Raw genomic sequence first — 26,387 nt, 5'->3', positions numbered from 1 at the left:
AATTTAATTTATCATCAATTGAATAATTGAATGATAGATTTCTTTTGACAAATAAAGATAAATATAGCCCAAATGTGGCCCATACAGGGCCCTTGAATAAACAAAATGGGCAGCCTAACTGGGGCCCACATTCAGCCCATCAAAGTGCCCACTCTGACCCCATGCCCACATGATGCCCATATACCCCAGATAAAACCCATATGGGGCCCACATGGACATGTTGGCTGGGTATGTTCCAGCACCCTCTAACGACGGATACTGGTAACAACCACAGTAATCCTAATACGACACTATCGACCAAATGAGACAAACCTGGAATGTTTTTCAGAGGGCACTTGAAAAATTGAATAAAATTTTTTCAATTACAGAAATACCAAGAAATACCAAATACTCGAGATTTTTTTTTTAATTATGGATTTATTAGAGAGGTACGTTACATGTACGATTTTGAAGTGTGTTTCTTTTGTTTTTGGGGAGGAGGACATTTTAATCACGCTGTTCTAATATTTAACGGAGTACAAGCACGTTCGACGCGCTCTATAACGTCATCAGTAAGCGCCACGAGAAGGTCTTTCTTGTACGACGCTTGTCCCACGCGTCGTTTCTTGCAGTAGTAGGTCAAATCGCAAGACTTGAAAGATGTCCCGGTGTTTAACTCTACTTAGGTTTGGTCTGCGCACTTCTAGTCTTTCTTCGTTTAGCCGAAGCCGTAGTGTCTCAACGACTTTCTGTGGAGGTAACGGTGTAAATGAAAGCTTGGAGAACTGACATTCATTACATGATTTTAGGCTGGCAACGAGAGATGCCAAGATACACTCCACCACAAGCCACTACATTTGCCATGATTTATTTTTTAAGTGATCTATAATGTGGGTGTTTGTGTATATGTGTATGTGTATGTATATGTATATGTATTTGTTTGTTTGTGTGTGTGTGTGTGTGTGTGTGTGTGTGTGTGTGTGTGTGTGTTTATACACACACACACACACACACACAGTGTTGGGGAAAGTTACTTTTAAAAGTACTGCTTTACAATATTGAGTTACTCCCCAAAAAAGTAACAAATTGCGTTACTTAGTTACTTTTTATGGAAAGTAATACGTTACCTGGTTAAGGCTTGATCTCTTTTAGGCCTTACAGGTTTAAAAGGTGAGAAGTTCTTGCACTAGTGTTTAATGCAGTAATGCATTAAAACAGTGTAATACAGATAATTGCCATCAAGAAATGTTATATTAGGGCAAAAGACATGTCTTAAACGATTAAAATGTTTTCTAACTTTTTAGAGAACAATAAGTTGATCGACTAACATTTGACCACAAGGCTGAACACTTGCCAATCGCACTTCTGTACACTGCTTTGCAATCTGCCTTAAAAATTTTTACTATGTCGTTCGTGCATATAAGGTTAAGGGTGTGGGCTGCACACTGGTGATGTGGAGGGTGAACATACCTTTAGCTGTCATCTCGTAAAACTTCGTGCAATTCCGTAAATATGTCCTCGTCTACATCATTCTCTGCTTCATCATCAGCTGGAAACATTCTGAATGCTTTTACAAAGTTTGCGCCATCGTCCGTGACCGTAGCAGTTTATCTTACCACAAATGAGCTGTGAATTTGCTCTCTCTCTGCTGTGATGGAATCGTACGTGTGTCTCCCATGAAATCGTCTGCAGGCGATTGCAGATTTTTGGCAATGCAGAGTAACAGGATCGATCCAGTGTACAGTAATGCCCAATAAACTTTTATTCTGAGCAGTCCATAGATCTGCAGTGGTGGAAACATATTCCAAGTCTTTGGAATATGTTTTTAGTTCTGTCTCCATTTCTATATATGCCTTGTCCAAAAAGTCACCAACACATTTTTATATATATAATATAAAATCCATATAAAGGTCATCTAAATTTGATAGTGACAAAACCTGTATCTGTTTTATAGTCGGTGCACCAACATGGATGGAGCAGTATAGCATTGGTCTTAGACTCTGGAAGCCAAGCCATATTGGTGTGAAGTTAAACTGTCGTTCCTTTACCGTTCGAGCAGAAACGGCTGAAGATGAAGTTCTCCATAACATTATTAGTGACACAGAAGACGTTCAAGGTAACAGTCCATTTACTGCTCTGGTCTATTTATTCACTTACGAAATACAGCTGCACAAACTACATTTTGATTGCCATCCATAGCCTGAAGAAACAGTACTGTTCTTAGTAATAATTGTTTCACAAGATCACAAGTTGCAGAATTGTCAGTTTGACAGTTCAATTTAAAATAAAAAAATTTAATTTATATATTTTTTATTTGTTTTTTGTGATTTTTGAGCATACTTTGACTTTAAAAACGGTACCATAATTACTATATACATTTACTGCTCATCTACAAATTCATGCCATTATTTAAATACAAATTTGCTATGTGAAATAGCTTATTCAGAGCAGTACTAAATGCCTCAACTGTGTACATATGTACAGTGGGTACGGAAAGTATCTTTTTGGGAAAGATGCAACAAGTTTTTTACACCTGGATTTGGGGATCCTCTGCCATTCCTCCTTGCAGATCCTCTCCAGTTCTGTCAGGTTAAATATGAGTGTCACAGCAAAGGGTCTGAATACTTAGGACCATGTGATATTTCAGTTTTTCTTTTTTTAATAAATCTGCAAAAATGTCAAAAATTCTGTGTTTTTCTGTCAATATGGGGTGCTATGTGTACATTAATGAGGAAAATAAATGAACTTAAATGATTTTTGCAAATGGCTGCAAAATATGAGTGAAATTTTAAGGAGGGCTGAATAATTTCTGTACCCACTGTATGTGTATGCATATGTATGTATACTGTACACACAGTACACAAGCTGCGTATAGGTTTACATGGGGCACGGAAACTTCAGAATTGGACCAGAAAGTGGCCTCTTCTAAAGAATCACATAATGATTCTTTAGATAGATAGATAGATACATAGATACATACATAAACTTTGTCATATCACTCTATAGGTACACAGCAATGAAATTAGGGCTGCTTCTATCAATTATTTTAGTAATCGAGAATTTTAATGACTATTCCATCGATTAATCAATCAGATAAGAAGTACTTTTTCTTTATTAAAGAGCAATACAAAATAAAAGAGAGAAAATAAGACAGGTCTCTTAAAATTGAAAATTGTAATTTTCTTTTTAGAAAAATTTGAATTTTTATTGCTTAATTTGCATACAATAGTTTGGTGAAAACAACCCATTTAGTGCATTTAATAGCCATATTACATCAAACTATGAATATAATTGTGTTCAAAAAGTCAGCAGTCCGCAGTGGCTGTCTAGAGTAGGTTATGGGAAATTATTAGTTTAATGAAACTCATGTACAGTATTATAATGTGGTATTCTTGTCTCCATAGAAGCTGCTTGAAATTTCACCAAAAAATAATACAAAAGTAAAAATATAAAAATCTTTCAAATTACTTTAAAAACGGTAACCACACCATACAGTTTTTTCTTTGTTATAGTTTTAAATTATCCCAAAATTTGTAAACATTTTTGCCGTTTGCTTTGGTCTGAATCTTCTCCTCGCCCCTCGCTGTTTTCTCCCTGTTCCTTCATTTTAAATTCTACAACGTCTTCTGTACTACCTGTCCAGCGTGCTCCAGTGTTTAGTGGTTGTGCATCAATAATAATGGTCCGTGGGAAACACAGTGCTCAGTGTTTAGGTAAATAGACTAAACAAAGCATCAAGGCAAATGAATTTGCCTCTGTTAATTTTTGTAATCAAATTACTCGAGTTACTTGAGGAATCTTTACATCCCTATATAAAAGTATATAAAGTTTTGCATCTACCAGAAGTGCAAACAGAAGCATTGTGCAAATTTACAAAGTGCATTTAACAGTGTAAATATTTACAATAGATTCATTAAAAAACTATGGCAGGGAATATGTGCAGAAACTGTTGAGCAAATAACCGTGAGCATGTAAGGCACATTTATAAAAAAAAAGAAAGAAAAAAGGTATGCACACTACATTTGAGATGTACCCAAGATAATACACAGGACACATACAGATAGTATACAGATAGATAAACTGGGATAAACTAAAACTAGCTTGCTAGCATATGAATTTACAATTGTATTATTATATAGCGATGTATAAAGACATCAGTAACCTTACAGAGTAGTTTGAAGTTGATGGTTGTAGGGGAAAAAACAATAGCTGTATAATAATAAAGTTGACAAATAGTCTGTCTTTGTGTGATTGTGTATGTTTGTATATTCTTTTAGGGATTTTCTTAGTGTTTCCACAACACAATATTTAGTATCTTTATCTTTTTTTTTTTTTTCTTTTTTTTTTCAGGGTCTTACTCCAAGCATGAATTTCAGGCAGAAACAAAAAAGTTGCTGGACATTGTGGCCAGATCTTTGTATTCAGAGAAAGAGGTAATGACAATGTATTCATTTTTTTAAATAATAGTATTTTTACACAGTTTAAATAGCTCATTCAAACCGATTTTTTAATATTAAATATAATAAAGTTATACAATAAAAATAATTTGTAATTTTTTTTTTAATGTCTGATTTAACAATAACAAATAATCACTTTAATGGAATTTTTAGAAGCCTGGAGGAATAATATGATGAAAAATATGCACTAATAATAAATAAAATATTGCACACAAACTTATTCATTTGTTTATTCATGTACAATTCTTTTGAATTGATTTTAATACCTGTATAGCTGTATTACTATCCTGTATTTACTGTCCTGCCTCGACCAGTTCAATCTTCAATTCGTCAGATCATTGGGTCACATCTAAATTTAATAAATGCTGTGCATACAAGCATGAGAAAGAAATTAGGCTTGGCCTGTATTTACACTTCAGTTTTGTTTTTTGGTATTGCTTTATATATCAATTTTATATTTGTCTGTAGATCATTGATTAATTGTGCTTGCACCAGGTATTGTTAGTATTCAGTCAGTGTTATAATTAAAAAAAAAAAAACGGTTGGCATACTTAACCGCAGTTATTTTTTTTGTACATTTTTTGTACAGCTTAAGGTGCACAGAAACACATTCCTTAGAAATGTACTGGCTCACATAAATTGCAAAACATTCAAGCACCAATTTTCTAATGATTTATATTTCAAGAGCCCTAAAAGTACAAAGCACTTTGTGTTAGTGTTATTTGTAATAATTTAATTATCAAGAAATCAGCTACTTTCTGAAGTATATAATTGCTGTCCTCATCATTATATAAAATTAGGTTTTAACATTAGGCTGGTTCATTTGTAATCACTTCAGAGTAAGAGTTTGAAATATCATGTTTAGGACTTTAAACATCAGATTCGTAACATATATCTTAATGACTGATTGGTTTCAGGTGTTCATAAGGGAGCTCATCTCAAATGCAAGTGATGCCCTAGAAAAGTTGCGACATAAGCTAATTACAGGAGGAGGAAATTCTGAAGCCCTGGAAATCCACCTAAAGACTGATGCAACAAGAGGCATTTTAACTATTCAGGTGTGTTCAGCCTTGAAGATGTTTTTCCTACGGGAAGTGTTATTATAGTGCTTATTGCATTATATACAAATATGGTTATCTAAATGTTCATTTAGGACACTGGCATTGGGATGAATCAAGAGGAACTTATTACCAACCTGGGCACTATTGCTTCTTCAGGCTCTAAGGTCACATTACACACAGTTGTTTTTAAAAGGATATCTCTCAAAACCTCTTTCACAATATGATGTTTATTTTTTACATAGGTTTTTATTTATTAATTTTTCTTTAGGTGTTTTTGGACACTCTTCAGAGTCAAGCTGAGGCCAAAAGCTCCATCATCGGGCAGTTTGGTGTTGGCTTTTACTCTGCTTTTATGGTTGCAGATAAACTGGATGTTTACTCTCAGAGTGCAGAGCCTGGTGTTCCTGGATACAAGTGGTCATCAGACGGGTACAGTACAGAACAATAATCTATGGTCTTGAGTAACAGCAGTAGGGTTTTGTTTTTATTTTATTTTTATGAATGTATTCACTTTTCAGTGACTGGGATTAGACTGGGGAGGGATATGAGGGGGAAAAGTACTCTGGATAGTTTTTAAGGAAAAATTGTCTGTAGCTCAGGAGTGTTTCAGATTGCTGAGGCCAGTGGGGTGAGACAGGGGACTAAAATTGTCTTGCACCTGAAAGACGAATGCAAGGAATTTTCTTCTGAGGACCGTGTTAAAGGTAACATTTATAAACAAAATAATTTACGTTATATGTTGCCTATATGATTGTTTCACTTATTTGTTTTTAAACATATGCCCTACAGAGGTTGTAAATAAATACAGCAACTTTGTCAGTTTTCCTGTGTTCCTGAATGGCAGAAGATTGAACACGCTACAGGTAAGTAAAGTCTTTATGCTCTTAATGTAAACAATGTCCTAGTAAGATAATTTACATTTATTGCATAAAAAGTTTTTTTTTTTTATTATTGCACAGTTAAAAACACCAATGTGTATTATGGTTTCTGGTTTACTGGGAGCAGCTCTGATTGTAAAGTCTAATAGCAGCAGGGAGAAAAGATCTGTATCGCTCCTTCAGACACTTAGGATGTAACAGTCTGTCATTGAAGGAGCTGCTCAGAGATGAAAATGTTTCATACAGGGGGTAAGAGTCGTTCTCCAGTAATGATGATAGTTTTGTAATGTCCATCCCTTAAATTATTTAGTAACGATATTATCATAGCTGGATTGAATTGGTTTTTTTTTTTTTTTGAGAGAGAGAAAGGGGTGGCATTATTATTTGATATATTGATTATTGTTGATGTTGGATGCAATACATACAAAGGCCATTATTTTTATACAACTTGCACCACAGTCTGTAGTGCGTTATGTTTTATTATAGCACAGCATTCCTGTAGATAAACGAAAAGCAGAACTAACTCGTCTTTTTTTTCATCCAATCATAGGAAAAATGTAGCCAGTCAATCGTAAAAAGCAATAAACACTTATAATGAGAGTTTTATAGGTTGCTTCCTTAGAAGCCTGTGTATGTTCTAGGGATGTCAATTTCGACAAATTCTCATGATCGATCGTCGTTTAAATTAACGATCAATTAATCGATTAATCGTTAACCTTCATACTGCAAGATGCGTCTACAGTAGTTATCGCATGAATTGTTGTGCAATGCAACGCAAGCGTCCTCCCACAAAGGAAAGGGTTTTTTACTGTAAATAAAAGGCTAGTAGGATTATAAAATGAATCGATTGATCATTTCATATAATTATTTAATTCAAATACAATGACTAATATAACGCAGTCTCAGATGCACTCTGGCATATGAGCTGAGCGAAGCGGAGTGGTAATATTTCCTTAAGAGCGCAGAGCGCCTTTCTGAAGATTCCACTCCGCTCGCTCAACCCAGTTCATAATCCAAGCGTTCTAAGTGCATTTTATCTTGTGTGCTTTTCACATGCTTTATAATCCATGTGTATTTTGTAAAGATCTCGCACATTTCATCTCGTGTGAGTGTGTGCGTTTGTGTTTTAATGAGCCTATTTTGAATATTCTATTGAACAACAACGGCAGCTATTTTCACGGAAATAAAGTGAATGAAAATCAAATACACTTTTTCAGTTTTTGCATTTTAGGAATGTTTGCTAAGGATAGATTAATATATTTAATACATTTTAATTAATACAATTAATACAATTAAGAAGAATTAAAAAAATTAGTTTGGAAACATAATTGCTATTCATCAGCATGCATAATTTTAGACAATTATAAAATAATTTTGGTACAAACAGTAAACAATTAGGCCTACTAGAAAAACTTTATGTCGGAGCTGGAACTGGTTTACGGCGAGCGTCAGCGGAATATTAACGGAGCGCTTGCTCGGGCGGTTAGCGACTGAGTGGAGCGCACTTCCATAGAGCGGAAATCGTAGCGAGCGTGCGTCCATGTCGGCAAGTTTTTGTTATGGTGTTATTTTCTTTCCAAATGTGCATAGGATATTGTGCATATCAAGGAAAATCCGGAAAATGCGAAAAAGCCCATCTACTCGTGAATGCCCATTACGTGTTAAAGGCCTATATGCCATTAGTTATTAAGCCAATTGAGCGGTCTTCTAGATTTACTTACCTCACATGGATAACATTTTAATACTTATATATTACTTGTTAATGAGCTAAATGTACCAGTTAAGTTAAATTATATGCTAATCTATTTCGAAAAATTAACGATCTGGTATTAATTTTCTTGTCCTCTAATGTTAATTGAATGGCAAAACAGACTGGTTTCTTTTTCAAATAAAACTTTTTATTTGCTGTCATTTTCCGAAAAAAAAACAAAAAAACATTTGACAGTTTGTAATGTTACTTCTAAAACACAGTTCCAACATATTTATTTTGTGCCCATTTACACTTTAAAGACATTTGATGCATTCAAATAATTAAATTTCCCCATTCCATCACATTTATTGTGTGAACGTTTCAACACTTTTGTTTAAAAAAATATGTAAAACAACCCATGTCATTCCGTGAACTTTGCGACATTAATGTGGAGTTTTATTTACATTTTTTGGTTTAAACATTATAAAAAATAAACATTTGATGCATTCAACGTGAAACATCTATTTATTTTTTTTTATTCATTTAAAATGCCTAGACATTTGTGTAACTCTGAAACATTTTCCTTAAAAAAAAACAAAACGTTTGTTGCATCAATTTTGGAACTTTTTAAACATATTCAGAAATGTCAGAAATCGTCTTCATTTCTATATTCAAGCACATTTAATGTGTTAACTGTGCAACACTTTTAGCTTTAAACATTTAAAAGAACACATTTTAATTTATTAACAATTTTATGTAGCACACAGCATTAATATGAATGTTAACTTTAACGCAATTATACAAACTTCGTGTGCACAAAAAGGATACAGCGCAACATAGCTACCTGAAGTGCACATCACTGGTTTTTGTTAAAAAAGATCAGCATGTTAACATGTTCCGGAGTTAGTCTTGTGCGAAGTCTGTTGACCGTGAGGCCAGCTGCTGAGAACACGCGTTCTGATGGTACAGATGTTCCTGTTATGCATAAATAGCCCTTTGCCAGCTGAGACAACCTGGGAAACCTGGTGGCATTCGCTTTCCACCAATCTAGTGGACTTGTGTCAAGGGAAGGATGCTGTTCTCTAAGAAAGTTGTTCACCTCACTTTCCGAGTCGTTGATATCCCGTTCATTGTAATTACTTCCAAGAAGCAACTGAAGGGCTCTTTTCCCGTCATCACCCCCAGCTTGGGCCTGCTGCACACTTTGAGTAACCCTACTATTTGGATTTTCTGTCTGTGATTCGTTCAGAATTACTGCGGATGCCATTTCGTGCAGCTTTGCGTTGGCAGCCAGCCTCTCTGATGTGGTTAGAAAACCTAGATGTTTGTGTCTGGCATCCAGCATCGTCGCTATCATCGATGGCTTTGGTAGGAGTGCACTAGATTGAACCTAAAGTAACGAATTTAAGCGATTAGGTGGCGCAACACCTATGACATTATTTTGTATAGAATGGATAATTCTCAATCAAGGTCTCAAAACGTCTCTTACCTGCATTCGTTGCGCCAATGAGGCATGCTCTTTTGCTTTGAACTCCAAAACCCGAGCACTGTCCTCTTCGTTTCTCTTAAGATGTGAATGTAAGAGGCCGTAAGTGATGGGATATATATTTGAGATGGACACATCAGATTCGGTAGACATTACAGTCGTGGCACACTTTAATGCTGTCAACACAGGTGCCACGTCCTCCATCAGCTGCCAGTATTCATCTTTGAGCTCAAGAATTCTGGCGTCCGCTAGTTTGGTGACAGTGCGGTCAGACAGTACGGCAGTCACTGCCCACCTTTGTTCCACGAGCCGGGCAAACATGTCACTGACCGAGTTCCACCTTGTCTTGCAGGACTTTATCAGGCGATGCGGTGGAAGTTTCAACTGTGCCTGTTTGTCATGGAGTGCTCTGGTAGCTACAGTACTGTGATTGAAGTGCTGAACAAGTCTTCCAGCAGCTGCGATGACCCTGTTTATGTATATGTTGAAGCCATCATTTATGGCGAGTTGTAATGTGTGGGCAAAGCACGGCACGGAATCCCAGCTGACACGAGTTTGATCGTTTGCTGCCACGATATTTTTTGCGTTGTCTTGAACACATGATACTATTTTTCCTGTGATGTCCCATGAAGCTACGGCCTCACTTCACTTTTCGGCCAGCTTGTCAGCAGTGTGTTTATCAGACAAACTCTCTGTAAGCAGGACCGCGCACTTCATCTGCCATTCAGAGTCTATGTAATGACATGTGACGGTTATGTAGCTTTCCCTTGTTAGAGCGGTCCAGCAGTCAGTTGTAAGGGCCATTTTTTCAACTGAAATCAGCGCCATCTTTAGCTCTTCTTTTTTCTTTTCATAACGATCTTCTAGTCGGCTGGTTTTCACGGCTCATTGTTTGAATTTTATTTTATCCTGTGCATTGTTGCAATGTGCTATAAATAAATATTTTCATAATTTGTAATTGATTTATTCTTTGAAACTTTAATATTAATTTATGCAGTTGAAAAAATAATAATTAATAATAATTGGCATTATTTCTTTCGGTGTTTCGGTTTTCTGCCTTGCTTTCCCCTTTTTCGGTTTTGGCCAAGAATTTTCATTTCGGTGCATCCCTACTGTAAACACTGGAGGTGAACCGATTAAAAATAAAGAAAACTGGAGGTTTATTCTTTTTGGTATCTCTTGCAACTGATGTAGTACTTACAAACTTATCCCCATTTGCAATTCAAAAGGCAATCACAAGAATTGCAGGATGTAAAAAGTTGAGATCTGGCCAGATTTTGGTACATATATTCTAATTTTAAACTTTCAATCACCGCCACCAAAATGGACCGTCCAGGACATATGTGTCAATCTCAAAGCCCGCGGGCACAATGAACACAATGGCCCGATGAACAATTATATCTGGCCAGCAAGATCGTTTTATATAGATCTATTATTATTGTTATTAATGGAACATTCCAGAGTCAATCAAGTTAATCTTCTGTTGATGTATATACTGACATTGGCGATAATTCTTGTTTTATTTGTAGAGCTAATGTGGCTGTAATTAGGGAATTTAATCTAAGACACATCAGAATAAGCTGAAAAACCTGAATGCAGAGCAAAAGATACAGAAAGTAGAAGAGTTAAAGAAGAACCTGTCATTTCAGCAGACGCTTTTCACTAGAGCGAAATCAAAAATTAAAGCTGCTGTTAAAGTAAGTTTTATTGTGGCAGAGGAGAAATCGGAGGCAAATCAGCCCAGCCATTTACCGAGGGAGAGTTTCTGAAGAGCTGCATGATTTTAGATGTGCGACGTCTTATGTTTGACAGGAGATGTTTTTATGGAGAGCACAATATTTTAGTGTGTTCAATAAATGTTTATCCTGTTTGACCCACAACCTAAAGTGTGATTTGAGTTTTGGCCCCCTGTGTAATTGAGTTTAACACCTGGTCTAGGATGAGTCATTGTTAACCTCTACATTCCTAATCCTATGGGGTGCTTTAACTGTCAGAGGTTTGGTTATGGATGTAGTGAGGGAAGACATGCAGGTAGTTGGTTTGATAGAGGCAGATGTAGAGGACAGGGGGTGTGAAGATGGATGATCCGCTGTGGCGAACCCCTAATGGGAGAAGCTGAACAAAGAAGTAAAGCTGAAATATCTTGTATAGTAATTTAAATGTAATGGATTTGATGATGACCCATGTTTGTCATGTGTATAGTCCTGATGCTAACATTAATATAAAGGTTAAAACATTAAATGTTGACGTTAAAGCTTAATAAACAAAAAAACATTCTCTCTAGGCTATCTGGATGATGGATCCCAAAGAGATCAGTGAGTGGCAGCATGAGGAGTTTTACCGATATGCATCTAAGGCATATGATAAACCTCGCTACACATTGCATTACCGTGCTGATGCTCCCCTCAACATACGCAGCATTTTCTATGTGCCTGAAATGGTGAGATTGTATGATGTCTAGAATTGGCAGAAGCATAGCATGCTTTATATGTTTATTATTTTACAGTTGCCTGACATTGTTTGTTTGTTTATATCTGAATTGTAGAAGCCAACCATGTTTGACGTCAACAGGGAGATGGGCTCCAGAGTGGCTTTGTACAGTAGAAAAGTCTTGATTCAGACCAAGTCTACAGACATTTTGCCTAAGTGGCTGCGCTTTTTACAAGGTTGGGCCAGTTAAAAATTTTGGTTTTGCTGATTTAGCAAAGTTTTAGTCATTATAATATAGATAGGTTTTTCTATATATTTACTTGTATGACTGTCTATTTTTAGTACCAAAATAAAGAAATTACCTCTGTGAATTAACACATTTAGGAATTAACTTGGAGAGAGAATACAAAATGACACTGCATTCTGGTTTTTAAGTTGCATGGGTGTGTGTGTATATTGTAGGAGTGGTGGACAGTGAGGACATCCCCTTAAATCTCAGCCGAGAGTTACTCCAGGAAAGTGCTCTCATAAGGTAAACCGGGTCATCTTATTTAATACATATACCCCTTAGTTTGTGCAAGAAGCAGTCATGCTTTTTAGCATTTATTGCTCATTAATTGCATTTTTCTCTGTTTCATAGAAAACTGCGGGATGTGTTGCAGCAGAGAATCATTCGTTTCCTGTTGGACCAGAGTAAGAAGGAACCAGAGAAATATGCTCGCTTCTTTGAGGACTATGGTCTTTTTATGAGAGAAGGCATCGTAACCAGCAATGAACAGGAGATAAAGGTTAGAGAGAACACTGTATACTGACCTCAATAATTGAAAATAATTGCTTATTGTGTAGTTGCATGGTGCCCCAGGCATAATGTTTAAAAAAATTATATTTGGGATCCATTAAGCCTGACCACTCATACTGTCATGGACATACCAGTAAGTTAAAAAAAAGATACACTAATTAGTCTAATGTTCTTGCAATATGCATAAGCAGCAAGTTTTTTGTGTCTGGTTTAATGAAGTTGTCAGCTTAATTAGATAATCATTATAGCGCAGTAAAGGTAGTCAGTTAAATAAAATATTAAAACCATTTAGTCATTATGTTTTATGTGGTTGCGCCTTTATGTTACAGCAGTTGCGGTTAACAATATAGGTTTTTATTTAGTACAGCTCCTCCAAATTTGAACCAGCCACACATGCTAATAATTGAGTGATATGTGATGAGAGCAGACTTTTATAAAATCACTTGTTTAGAGTTATATACTTTATTAACTAATATTTAAAATAACATCCACATTTTCTTCAAAAATAAATGTAACCAAAATAGCTAGCGCAAAGTTTCAATTGCTAAATACTACTAGGTATTATTTTATATTCTAATGATTGGTAAAAAGTTCAACATTTTATGTGTATTAAACAACAGATTATTTTATTATATAATGTGCATGTTACATTTATATAATACGTTTTTAATTAGTTTAATTACCATCCCTCAGGAAGACATAGCCAAGCTGCTCCGCTTTGAATCATCAGCATTGCCTGCTGGGCAGCAAACCAGCCTCCTGGACTATGCTTCACGCATGAAGGCAGGCACCAGAAACATCTACTACTTGTGTGCGCCCAACCGCCATTTGGCCGAACATTCTCCATACTATGAGGCTATGAAAATGAAGGATATGGAGGTAAGCTCAAATTCTTCCAAGTAAGAAGATATATCCAGATGAAATAAAATAATGTTATGGTTCATTTTACGATTTTTTAATTTTTTTTGTCTTACATTGGTGATAAAGATAAGGACAGTGCAGAACAAATACACAAAATAGTGCTGACCAGTATACTATACCTTCTGTATATTGTTATACTGTGTAAATACTGTTATACAGTTTGATGTGCAAAAAGAACTGTAAACAAGAGTGTACTAGTAAACTTACACAAAATGTAAAAAACAGCAACAATGGAGTAGCTGCATGCAAACAGTTTTAATATAAAAAAGGGTGGTGCAATATACATTAAATTGAATTCATTGTTTGTATACCTCTTTTAACAATAGACATTGTCTCAAAGCAGCTTTACACAGACAGTGTGGATCTATACATATACAGTGGAACCCGGTTATCTCGCCCTCGGTTACCTCGACAACCCTATTAAGTCGATGTTTTTGAAGTGGAACCGCCAAATTCTCGCTTTTTCTAAGCATTTTTTATCGGTTATGTCGACTTTTTTTATGTCGCCGAACCCTAATATCTCGAGCACAAGGGGGGAGAAATTTGCCATTTAACGTCGGTTATCCCGATGCAGCCGCAGAAGAACTCGCGGAAGTGGCGGAAAAATCAAGGTTTACAGCTGCTACAGGTGTTGTATTGTATACTGGTGAATCTCTGCTGTTAGTTAGTGCTAGTGTTCGTAGTGTTAGTAGGGGCGCGGCGCGGCTTTGGGAAGAAAAGCGCAGCCACAGAGAGAGTGCCGGTGGGAAGACACGTACCGGGGTACGCATGCGCGATAACAACGACTGCCGTGAACCAACATATACCAACAATAACGGACAGTGAGAGTGTGGAAGTTTAAATAGGAGCTGGTGATGATGATAAACGAGCACCATATGTGCACGATTGAAGCAAAGCTTCAGAGAAAGCGGCCGAGAAAGCACCTGCCACGCCGTGCTTGGCAGGTGGATTCCTGACAGATAAACATGTACTGTACGTATTTTTATAGCATGCCTTCATCAAACAAATTGCGGCAACGCTGTTGTGTAAAAAACCCCTTCAAAAACACATGCATGCACATTCTCATTTATTAACGCACATCATGTACATAAAGAAATTTCAAGCACGTTAATATATTGCCGCCATTTTGATTTTCGTTTATCTCGATCATCGGTTATCTCGATGCTTTTTGGCACCCCCCCCTAGGACATCGACATAACCGGGTTCCACTGTACATGAATTGTACTCCATACAATTCATGTATATGTGGATCTATACATATGCTTGAATTGTATAGAGTACTTAACTGTGTGTTTAAGTTTAAGTTTGTAACAGTTCAGTAACACACAGTTGAGTGAAAAATTTGTGTGAGAGTTTGGTACAGTTCAGTTCTGTGTGTTGAGCCTGATGACTTGAGGAAAGAAACTGTTACACATTCTTGATGTGAGGGCATGAATGCTTTGGTACCTCTTTCCTGAAAGTAGGAGTGGGTGTGTGGGGTCATCCACAATGCTGTTGGCTTTGCGGATGCAGCATGTGGTGTAAATGTCTGTGATCGAGGGAAACGAGGCTCCAATTATTTTGATTGTCCTCACTATCCATTGTAGGGTATTGTTTTGGTCTTTGTCAACGTTCAGAGACAAGTTGTTGGATCTACCTCAGGCTGTTGGTTGTTGCACCTCTATGTATGCTGAATCATTGTTCTTGATGATGAGACCCACTACAGTTGTGTCATTAGCAAACTTGATTATATGGTTCGAGCTTTGCTTTGCTACACAGTCGTGAGTCAGCAGGGTGAACAACCTGAGGGGCCCCAGTGCTCAGTGTGGTGGTGCTAAAGATGTTCCCAATTTAGACTGACTGGGGTCTCCAAGTCAGGAAGTCCAGGATCTATTTGCAGAGGGATGTCATTTTATAAGTAGCTCGCATGTTGAAAAAGTGTGTGCACCCCTGCTGTAAACTGACAATGTCACTACCGTCAAACACGTGCAATGCTTTCCTAACGAGAGAAGTACTTTGAGGTCCATCTCCTGCTCAAAGCAATAGGCAAAGGACTACAACAGAGCCAGGGCCAACCTGAAAAGGGGTATTAGAAGAGCCAAACACGCATACAAACTCCATATAGAAGAGCACTTCCACAACTATGACCCAAGAATGTGGATTTAGACCATCACAATCTACAAACCTACACCACAATCTCTACCAACCTCCCTACTAATCACTTTTTTGCTTGTTTCAATCAGGGCTTAAGACATTTCACCTTAATTGCTGACTCTTTTTCTGCTCACAGTCCACTATCATTCTCAACAACAGATGTCTATTCAGCATTTAGCAGAGTGGATGGGTATACCAGACGTGTTTTCAGAGCATGTGCTGGACAACTGGCACAGGTATTTACTGACATTTCCAACCTGTCACTGGCCCACCCACGGTTCCTACATGCCTGAAGACTACAACCATCATATCATTGCCTAAGCATTCAACTGCAGAACGCCTCAATTATTTTCACCCAGTTGCATTGCTATGAAATGTTTTGAGAAACTGGTTCCTGATCTCCTCACTGTGGGCCTACCACCGACACTGCACCCAAACAGAACAGGTTCAATAAGCCCTCACCCACCTGGATAAAAACAACACTTTTCTCAGAATGCTGTTCATTGACTTTAGTTCTGCATTCAATACAGTCATCCCCACTGTACTTACTCAGCTTAGTGACCTGGGTATCTGCACATCCAGATACCCAGGTATCTTTAACCCTCATTCTGATCACCAGCATCCGACAGGGTTGTGTTCTTAGCCCACTACTCTATTCCCTGTTCACTTATGACTGTGCTCCTCTAAATAAAGCCAACATCATCATCAAGCATGCAGATGACACCACCGTGGTTGGCCATATCAGCAATGACGACAAATTGGCCTACAGGAAAGCGATGCCTGACAGCGTGGTGTGCCACCAACAACCTGACCATTAACGCCATGAAGACTAAAGAGCTTGTTGTGGACTTTAGGAAATCTAACACAGTCAATAGAACTGAGGTAGGTGTGGCCTGGGTGTGGCTAAACTAATTGAACTCGGGTGTGATAAACCAGTTTTAACATGGGGCAAACACTTTTTTACACGGGCCATGTAGTTTTGGATTTTTTTTTCCCCTCAATAATAAAAACCGCATGTTGTGTTCACTTATCATTTACTAATATTTTAATTAGTTTGATGATCTGAAATTTTAAAGTTTTAAAGACAAACATGCAAAAAAACAGGATAACAGGAAAAAGAAATCAGGAAGGGGCAAACACTTTCACATCATTGTATATATGTGACCAATCTTACTAGTTCCACACAGGAAGAAAGAGAGACATCCTTTCATTTTCACCCTGGAGTTTCCACGCAGATCGCCATGCCTTTCCCTGGCGTCCGGCTAAGTGCACTTGCTGGCCGCCACGTCTTTCTCTGGTGCCCGCCTGTGCTCTGGCACTGTTCAGTGACCCTTCCGCTCATCTCTGCTTTGTGGTGCTCTTTCTGAGGCCAGTGTCTAACTGCAGGTATTTCTTACCATTCATTACATCTGGCTCGGCCCTCCACTCACGCACCGCTGGCACATACCCCAACGCCCGACTCAGGCCAGAGAACCGCAGAAGGTGGAGGAAAGTGCTTCCAGGAGCGGGTGGGTGGGCGTTGATGGCCAGTGAAGAAGGAGAGGGGATTAAGAGGGGGGTACACGGCCATCTGGACTTCCCTGGAGAGGCATGGCAGATAATGGAGTGGCCATTTCCGCCACCAGTCCCATCACACTGAATAGGATGCATGTGGTGGCCACGGCAGCTGCAGCACTCCTCCTTGGCCTGGTCCTGCTCCCTCGGTTCAGGACGCCTTTCCAGCTTGACATCCGCCTGTCTCCCTCGCAGTTCAGCACGCTTTCACCTTCTGCCTGCCCCTGGGTACGCTGCCATCTAGACTTTCCTGGAGAGGCGTGGCCTGTTTTCGCCGTCTGCAGCACTCCTCATTGGCCTGGTCCTGCTTCCTCTTCCTCTTAACCCTTGGCATCATGCCTCTTCTGCAGCTCTTTTGGCACTACTGTACCAAATTCACTGGTTCCACACTGAAAGAAAGACAGGCAAACGTTCACCAAGCCGAGCTTTCCCATTCAGTACTCACAGGCTCATGGTTCAGGATCCTTTTCAGCTTGACGTCCAGCTCTGCCCTCCTCTTGCGCACTGCTGCCACAATATACATTTAGTGCGTTTGTCAAATTACATCAAAAAGCAAATACAAATATATGAATAAAAAGAAATTATTATTCTAAAAAATAAAAAACAAACGGCACTGTACATCGTTTTCGTTTGAAATGATCCCAAACTTTGGAAACTTTATAGCGTTTTCTTTGGCCCGAATCCTATTAAAGCTCGTTTCCGCCACATAATTTTTTTTTGCCTAATTCTGGGTTTTTTTCCTCGCAATTCCGACTTTATTTCTCGTTAACAACCAACATTTCTGGTGCGTCATTGGTGTATGACCGAGGCAACCTCTGCTTCATCTGTCTTTGTTCCATCTCCTCCAGAGCTGATTGTGAGGGTTCTCTCCAGAGATTGAAGGCTTAGTTTGATTCAATGTACCGTAATTTCCGGACTATAAAGCGCACCCTTATATAAGCCACTGGATTTGACACATTTTTTTTTTTAACATAAATAAGCCGCACCTGTCTATAAGCCGCAGTAAATAAGCCGCAGTCTACACTAATCTACTTTACACAGGCTTTAACGAAAGACACATTACACACGGTGTAACGGGTAAAATATGTTGCGCTTCTAAATCTAAACAGATATGTTGCGCTTCTATCTAAACAGTAGCCGACCATGTAAGTCATTGTTCACTGTCTTCCTTCTTCCTTTCACAACTACAGTGTTACCTTGACTTACGAGTGCATTAATGTACGAGTTTTCCGAGGTACGAGCGGTCACTCGGTGGTTTTTTTTTTTTTTGCTTTGTTACGCGAGCAAAAAATTGAGATACGAGCTCGAGACGCCGCTGCTAGATGGCGAAGCGAAGCCAGAATTCGAAGATTGTGACGAAAATTAAGATAAGCAAAGAAGAAAATGTAAAAATTTTAAAGTTTAGGGATACGTAGTGTACAGGAGTGATAGTAAAAAACAAGTTTTCCCTCCGCCTCCGCTTATCGCCTCTACCCCCAATCCACACACCCCACCGCCTTTTTCGTTAGCTTAAGTCATCTCATCTCCAAGGAAAAAACACTGAATAAAACCTTATTATATCTTTACATACTCTTTCTATTATGTTTTTATACAAGATTTGTTATTTAGAAATGTATTTTCCAATTTAATAACATGAAACATAAAAACGGGGTGTCATTTCGAGGGTTGGAACTTAAAATGCCATTTCAAGTATTTTCAATATAGAAAACTCATTTGATGTGCGAGCAATTTGAGATACAAACTCGTCCACGGAACGAATTAAACTCGTAGGTCAAAGTACCACTGTATTTCTCTCTGGAGTTTTTCTTTTGGCATCGTCGTGCGTTTAAAAAAAAAAAGTTTTTCTCCCGATGCCGTGCAGCTCAGAACACAGGTGTGGTTTTTTTTTTTTTGTTTCCGTTCGTAAATTTCATTGGTCTAATGTTATGGGGTTCAGCTTTTTGGCTTGAAGATTGTGAAACCGGGAAAAACCCAGGAAAAATCCATATATTAGCCGCTTCGTTGTTTAAGCCGCAGGGTTCAAAATGTGGGAAAAATGTAGCGGCTTATAGTCCGAAAAATTCGGTATTTCCATTGATTGTGCCTATTTCGTTTTTAATGCGTAAAGCTTTCTGCCATTAAAGAGGGGGTGATTTTGCCCTATTTGCTAAAATAAAAAATAAATAAATAAATAAAGGAATTGTGAGGATAAAAAGTCGGAATTAGGCAAACTTTTTTTTTTATGTGGCAGAAACGGGCTTTCATATGAATCTTCTCCCTGTTTTCTCTCTGTTCCTCCATTTTTTTTTTTTTTTTTTTTTTCTCTCATTCTGCAGTTTCTTCTGTGTTTACCTGTCCAGTGTGCTCCAGAGTTTAGCAGGTGGTGTGTCGGTAATAATGGGAAACAAGCAGGGAAACAATGCTCAGTGTGTAGTTAAATGGACTGAATGAAGCATCAAGGTGAATTATATTTATCTTATATTAAATTATTTTTTGTATTAGAATTATTTGAGAGATAGTTAACCCCTAATTGAAATGCATCTGCATTGTATTTCAGGAACTACCGGTGTTTATATATTGTACTTCACATATACGCTGGTTAACCATAACATTAAAATCATTGAGGAGTAAAGTGAATAACATTGATTATTTTGTAACAGTGGTTATGAATCTTAACAACTTTCTCTTGGTCAAAGAAGGAGAAGAGGTCTACAGGGACAGCTGGGAAAGGAGAAGTGTAGTAAGTGGAGGTTAGGGTTGGTATTTTAAATGCTGGGACCAGAGGTGGGAAGTAACGAAGTACAAATACTTCGTTACTGTACTTAAGTAGATTTTTCTGGTATCAGTATTTTACTCCACTATTTATTTTTCAGACAACTTTTTACTTTTACTCATTACATTTTTACACAAATATCTGTACTTTCTACTTCTTACATTTTCAAAACAGACTCGTTACTTGAGTTTTAATCCACTGATTTGGTGAAATATCAAATTTTTCTTTTCACTGCGTGCTCATTTCAGCCGAACAACTGATTTCCTGTTCCTGTCTTTTTCAATCCGCTGGTGTATAAAGTCCTGACTCTCACTCTTTAAGAAGATAAGAATCAGCAGGCAGAAGGCAGTAAGAAGTTTGGGGTTAACGTGGATGAGACAGAGGGAGTCAGTGATGAGAACATGACTGAGAAACAGACACATTCCTGATCATCATCTTTTCTCTGCTTGTGTTCTATATGTGGATCTTCAGCCTGAATACGTTCATTAGGTAACAACATTTTTAATTAGTTTTGTATTCATATATATATTTGGCTGTCAAAATTCTAATTATTTTAAACGGCAGTAATTTTTATTAACGCGCTATTAATTCAGCGCTTATTTCTGTTTTTACCATTTTTACAAAAAAAAATTAATACATAAATATCTAAATATTAAAGAGGCGATATTAAAACCTCCAGCAAAACATACACTTATTCACGACGTCCCTTCTTTACTTAGATATAAAACAAATAAATAAACCCCAGATAAAAATATTTTTTAATCAGTAAACTTTTGTTTACTGTCTCAAATCAAACACCAAATCCGCCATGATTCACACAATTAACCCTCTAGGGTGGGTTTTGTGGGTTTTTCCCTCTTAATGGCGAAACTAACTTAAATTACTGTCTTTATTGATCGTACAGATAAAAACAATACATCATTCGAATCTGTAAAATGTCTATGATTATTTTATATATATATATATATATATATATATATATATATATATATATATATATATATATATATATATATATATATATATATATATATATATATATATATATATATATATATATATATATATATATAAAAAATTCTTCTTGACTGGAAGAGGTGCAGCTTCTCCGGTATCACCTCATTAACTGTCCATGTGGAAACATAGCAAGGGCTCTTAATGATGTCCACACATCTCTGCACTGCTATAGCCTTTATATGTAATTACTGTACATATGCTTACATAAATATCACATGCTGTAAATATGCTACATATTTATCTGCACTATTTGCACGATTGCTACTTTTTGCACTTATGGTAGATGCCAAAATGCATTTTATTTCTGTGTACCTGTACTATGCAATGAGAATAAAGATCGATCGATCGATCGATCTATCTATCAATCATTAATATGATGTGAGGTCCAGTTAACAGCTAAAACAGGTAGAAGTTATAACTACTTTTTACTTAAGTACATGTCGGAGCAAAGACTGCTTTACTTTCACATACAGTGTGGAAAATAAGTATTTGAACACCCTGCTATTTTGCAAGTTCTCCCACTTAGAAATCATGGAGGGGTCTGAAATTGTCATCGTAGGTGCATGTCCACTGTGAGAGACATAATCTAAAAAAAAAAATATCCAGAAATCACAATATATGATTTTTAAACTATTTATTTGTATGATACAGCTGCAAATAAGTGTTTATTAAGTAATAAATACTTATTTTATAAGTAATACTTATTCTGAGGGTCAGAATAAGTATTCTGACCCTCAAAGACCTGTTAGTCTGCCTTTAAAATGTCCATGCACCTGTTTGAGGTCGTTAGTTGCATAAAGACACCTGTCCACCCCATACAATCAGTAAGAATCCAACTACTAACATGGCCAAGACCAAAGAGCTGTCCAAAGACACAAGGCTGGAAAGGGCTACGGGGAAATTGCCAAGCAGCTTGGTGAAAAAAGGTCCACTGTTGGAGCAATCATTAGAAAATGGAAGAAGCTAAACAGGACTGTCAATCTCCCTCGGACTGGGGCTCCATGCAAGATCTAACCTCGTGGGGTCTCTATGATCCTAAGGAAGGTGAGAAATCAGCCCAGAACTACACGGGAGGAGCTGGTCAATGAGATCGGGATAATCCGGCAAAAGGCAGTCCATAAATAATATCCACGGTGCTTTATGGAGGAAGCCCGATTGCAATGAGCTCAATGTGGGCGGGGCACGCATGAGCGAAGGAACAGGGCATTCCCTGAAGCACAGAGGTATGACAGCCACCGAAGGGTCGTGGCAGGGGGATTCCTGACAGTATTAATACGGCTAAAAACAGGAAAAAATAGTTAATTATTGGGTACTGGTTCGGGAGTTCGGGAACGGATTAATTGGTTTTCCGTTATTTCTTATGGGATAATTAGATCCGGTTTTCAAACATTTCGGATTTTGAACGTTTTTAAGGGACGAATTAAGTTCGATAACCGGGGGACCACTGTATGTATGTGTGTGTGTGTGTGTGTGTGTGTGTGTGTGTGTGTATTAGGGATGCACCGAATATTCGGCCAGCGAAAATTTGTGCATTTTCGGTTTTTGGCCGAAAGACTTTGATCACCGAAACAACACGGCCGAAACAGTTTGTTGTGATGACGGAAACAGAAACCGCGGCCCGCACGTGCCTGTCTAAAACAACATGTCTGCGGTGTGGACGTGTTTCAGTATATCTGAGAAAGACCCATGGATAGCGATTTGCAAAACATGTAATGCCAAAAATTCATCTGCAAAAACTTTCTCCACGTCGGGTTTAATTTGAAATCCAAACATCCGATCGCTATGCTGAATATCAGAGGAACGCAAACGCACAGAAAAGCAAAACCCCTCCGAGCATGCGCACTCCGTCTGTGGTGGACGTTTTTGAAAAGGCAGGAAGTTTCCCAGTGATAGTGTTGTATTGTATCTTTAAACAGTTGCACTTGTTCTAAATGCACTTTGTTTTTATGAAAGAACATATTTAATTTTACAACCTTTCAGCAGGCCAGAGGGCCTGTACATTATTATTTAATGTACACATGAGTGCATTAAAGTTAAACATTTAAGACTAAATTTTAATTAATTTTATCCTGTGCATTGTTGCAATGTGCTATAAATAAATATTTTCATAATTTGTAATTGATTAATTCTTTGAGACTTTAATATTAATTTATGCAATTGAAATGCCTTGATTTTAGTAAGGTTAGTACACAGTCAAAGACATAAATGCAATGGTAATAATAATTGCCATAATTTCTTTCGGTGTTTCGGTTTTTCGGTTTTCGGCCTTGCTTTCCTCCTTTTTCGGTTTCGGCCAAGAATTTTCATTTCGGTGCATCCCTTATATATATATATATATATATATATATATATATATATATATATATATATATATATATATATGTATGTGTGTGTATATATGTGTGTGTATATGTGTGTGTGTGTGTGTGTGTATAATATATGTTTACATAAATTGTCATGCTGATGGCTGGCTGGTGTGCATTTCTTATTTTGGGATAATATCAGGTACTAGCATTCATGTAAATGTTACTTTGGAAGTGGAATCCACTTACCTAAAACATTTGCAGACCTAGTAGCATTGGTATTTGATATTGGCAGCGTCTTCTTTCAGCAGGATGTTTCCTGCCACACTGCAAATATTGTTCAGGAATAGTTTGAGGGAAAATAGTTCAAGGTATTGACTTCTTCAAATTTTTCAGATCTGTCTTTTTGACCATCTGTGAGATGTACAGGACTAATAAATCTGGTTCATGGAGGTCTACCAGATTACATGATATAAAGGATCTAATGCTAATGACTTGATTACAGATTTCACAGCAGGTCACAGAGGTCTTGTATAGTCTATGCCTGGATGTCAGTTGTTTGGAGGAAAACTATTAAGCATGTAGTTTTAAATGTCATAGCTAATGATGTGGTGTGTGTTTAGTGTAATCATTAAACATTGTCATACTGGTACTCATTGATTTTAAATGTAACTAGATTTTAGGTGAGAGAGAAAAAAGCCATTGATGCCCTGATATTATTATTAATTTTCGGCTCACCTTGCAGGTGCTTTTCTGTTATGAGCAGTTTGATGAGCTAACACTGCTCCATCTACGACAGTTCGACAAGAAGCAGCTCATATCTGTGGAAACCGACATTGTAGTTGACCACTACAAGGAAGAAAAGTTTGAAGCCAGCAAGCCAGGTAAGATGAGATCTATTGTATGGCTTGATGATAGATTTGTAACTTTTTTATTCTGTAATAAATTAATAATTTTGATCTAATTCAACAAGACATTAGTACTAAAGACATTGCAATTATGACAGGTCAAAAAAGAAATTATTATTTTTTTAAATACCACTGAATATGTTTTATACTTTTCGATTTAAAGTCGCAACCTTTTGCTTTGACAGGTTTGCACACTCTTGGCATTCTCTCAATATGCTTATAAGGTAGTCACCTGAGAATATTTTTCCAACAATCTTGCATGAGTTCCCAGAGGTGTTGAGTAATTATTGGCTGCTTTTCCTTGTTTTTCCCTGGTCAAACTCATCCCAAACCATCTTTGCTGGATTTTGGAACAATCACCCAATCTAAATCCAGCAAAGATGGTTTGGGATGAGTTTGGAATGTGGAATCATCTGATGCAGCACCCAATCACTCTCCTTCTTGGATAAATAGCTGTTACATAATCTAGAGGTAGGTTTGGGGTGATGAAAACAAAAACATTTTTTTTTAAAAAGGTTGATTTGAAAACAAATGATGGTCCCACTAAGTGCAAAACAGATGTGATAGCACGTCTCTGCAATGCTGTTTAATTGTGCCCTCAATTTTGACTAAATCATCAACAGTGTCCCCAGCAAAGCACCCCCACACCTTTAAAGCTCCTTCCCACAGATTCACCGTGGGAACCACACATTCAGGAACCATCTATTCACCCGATGTACATCTTGAAAAGACACAGCGGTTAGAACCAAAAATCTCAAATTTGTATTCATCAAAACAAAGGATAGTTTTTCAATGAACTAATGTCCATTCCTTGTATTTCTTGGCCTAAGCAAGTCTTTTCTGCTTTTTGTTCTACCAAGTAATGGTTTCATTCCTGCAGTTTGATTATAATAGCCTGACTCCTTTAAACAGTGAATGTTGAAATATGTCTGCCACTTGAACCCTGTGAATCATTTATGTAAGTTTGCAGTTTCTAAAGCTTATTCTCTGCAGCAGAGGTACCTCTTGGTTTTTATTTTCCTTTGTATGGTTTCACGGGAGTCTGTTTCATAATAGCTTTTGATAAATGTTGTCAATTGCACTTGGGAATACATTTAAAGTTATTTAGAATTTTTGGGCTGACTGACCTTAATTTCTTACAAGTCACACCTATGAATTGTAAAACATTCCAGCTGACTGCTTCATAAATCTGAGGAGAGAATGCCATGAGTGTGGTAAGCTGTCATCAAAGCTAAATGTAGCTATTTTGCACTAAAATACAAAACACATTCTGTGTTAACTTTTTTTTTGTTCACTAAATAATTCCATACATAATAGTTTGTATGTCTTCAGTATGTACAATGTTGAAAATAGTGCTATATCTTGAAAATTTGTGATATAGTTTGCCTGCATTACAATCCTTTTAATAGTTATGTGTATAGTTTTACTGCAGAGACACTATTGCGGGAGTGGTAGCTCAGTGGTTAAGGTACTGGGTTACTGATCAGAAGGTCGGGGGTTCAAGCCCTGGTATCGCCAAGCTGCCACTCTTGGGCCCCTGAGCAAGGCCCTCAACCTCTGTGCATATCATGGCCGACCCTGCACTCTGACCCCAGCTTCTAAGCATGCTGGGATATGCAAAGACCAAATTTCACTGTGCTGTAATGTATATGCGACAAATAAAGGCTATTCTATTAAAGGCAAAAGTTTACATTTACCTAGGCTATATATTCAACATTAGTTTTCCACAACACTAAATATTTGAACATCACATTTATTTCAGTAAGTTATTTAGGCTATATACCTCCTTCATATTGGGAGTCATTTCTAAACTGGAGATTTATTATTTAATTTGAATAGAGTGGGTCAAAAGTGTATATCGGTTAGAGGAAAGGATTAAAGAAGGCCCGGAAAGGGTCTAGAAGCCTGGAAATTAGTTTTAAAAGGTTTAAACACTAAGACAACAAAGGAACAAAAGAACTGGTGAAGGAGATATAGGATGACTATAATTTGTTAAATGGTATATTAAAACAGAAGTGT

General features: G+C 37.4%; 1 protein-coding gene across 2 annotated transcripts in view; it reads left to right on the top strand.

Moving 5' to 3' along the window:
• The first annotated feature begins 541 nt into the window (after positions 1-541).
• trap1 (TNF receptor-associated protein 1) overlaps positions 542-26,387 on the top strand; it is a 45,525-nt gene continuing 19,679 nt past the window's right edge. Inside the window, exons 1-14 of one of the 2 annotated variants that reach the window (XM_046865901.1) lie at positions 542-736; positions 1,934-2,095; positions 4,330-4,412; positions 5,354-5,494; positions 5,590-5,661; positions 5,766-5,926; positions 6,092-6,201; positions 6,287-6,360; positions 11,836-11,991; positions 12,097-12,217; positions 12,444-12,513; positions 12,622-12,769; positions 13,474-13,659; positions 24,206-24,344. In XM_046865901.1, coding sequence (XP_046721857.1) covers positions 640-736; positions 1,934-2,095; positions 4,330-4,412; positions 5,354-5,494; positions 5,590-5,661; positions 5,766-5,926; positions 6,092-6,201; positions 6,287-6,360; positions 11,836-11,991; positions 12,097-12,217; positions 12,444-12,513; positions 12,622-12,769; positions 13,474-13,659; positions 24,206-24,344 — 1,720 coding nt within the window. In that variant the 5' untranslated portion in view covers positions 542-639. The remainder of the gene's footprint in view (positions 737-1,933; positions 2,096-4,329; positions 4,413-5,353; positions 5,495-5,589; positions 5,662-5,765; positions 5,927-6,091; positions 6,202-6,286; positions 6,361-11,835; positions 11,992-12,096; positions 12,218-12,443; positions 12,514-12,621; positions 12,770-13,473; positions 13,660-24,205; positions 24,345-26,387) is intronic. The other variant, XM_046865900.1, reaches the window with a different exon arrangement.

The sequence above is a fragment of the Silurus meridionalis genome, chromosome 14 (assembly GCF_014805685.1).
Source record: "Silurus meridionalis isolate SWU-2019-XX chromosome 14, ASM1480568v1, whole genome shotgun sequence".
In the NCBI taxonomy this organism is placed as follows: domain Eukaryota; kingdom Metazoa; phylum Chordata; class Actinopteri; order Siluriformes; family Siluridae; genus Silurus; species Silurus meridionalis.
This window is presented reverse-complemented; position numbering and strand designations above follow the sequence as displayed.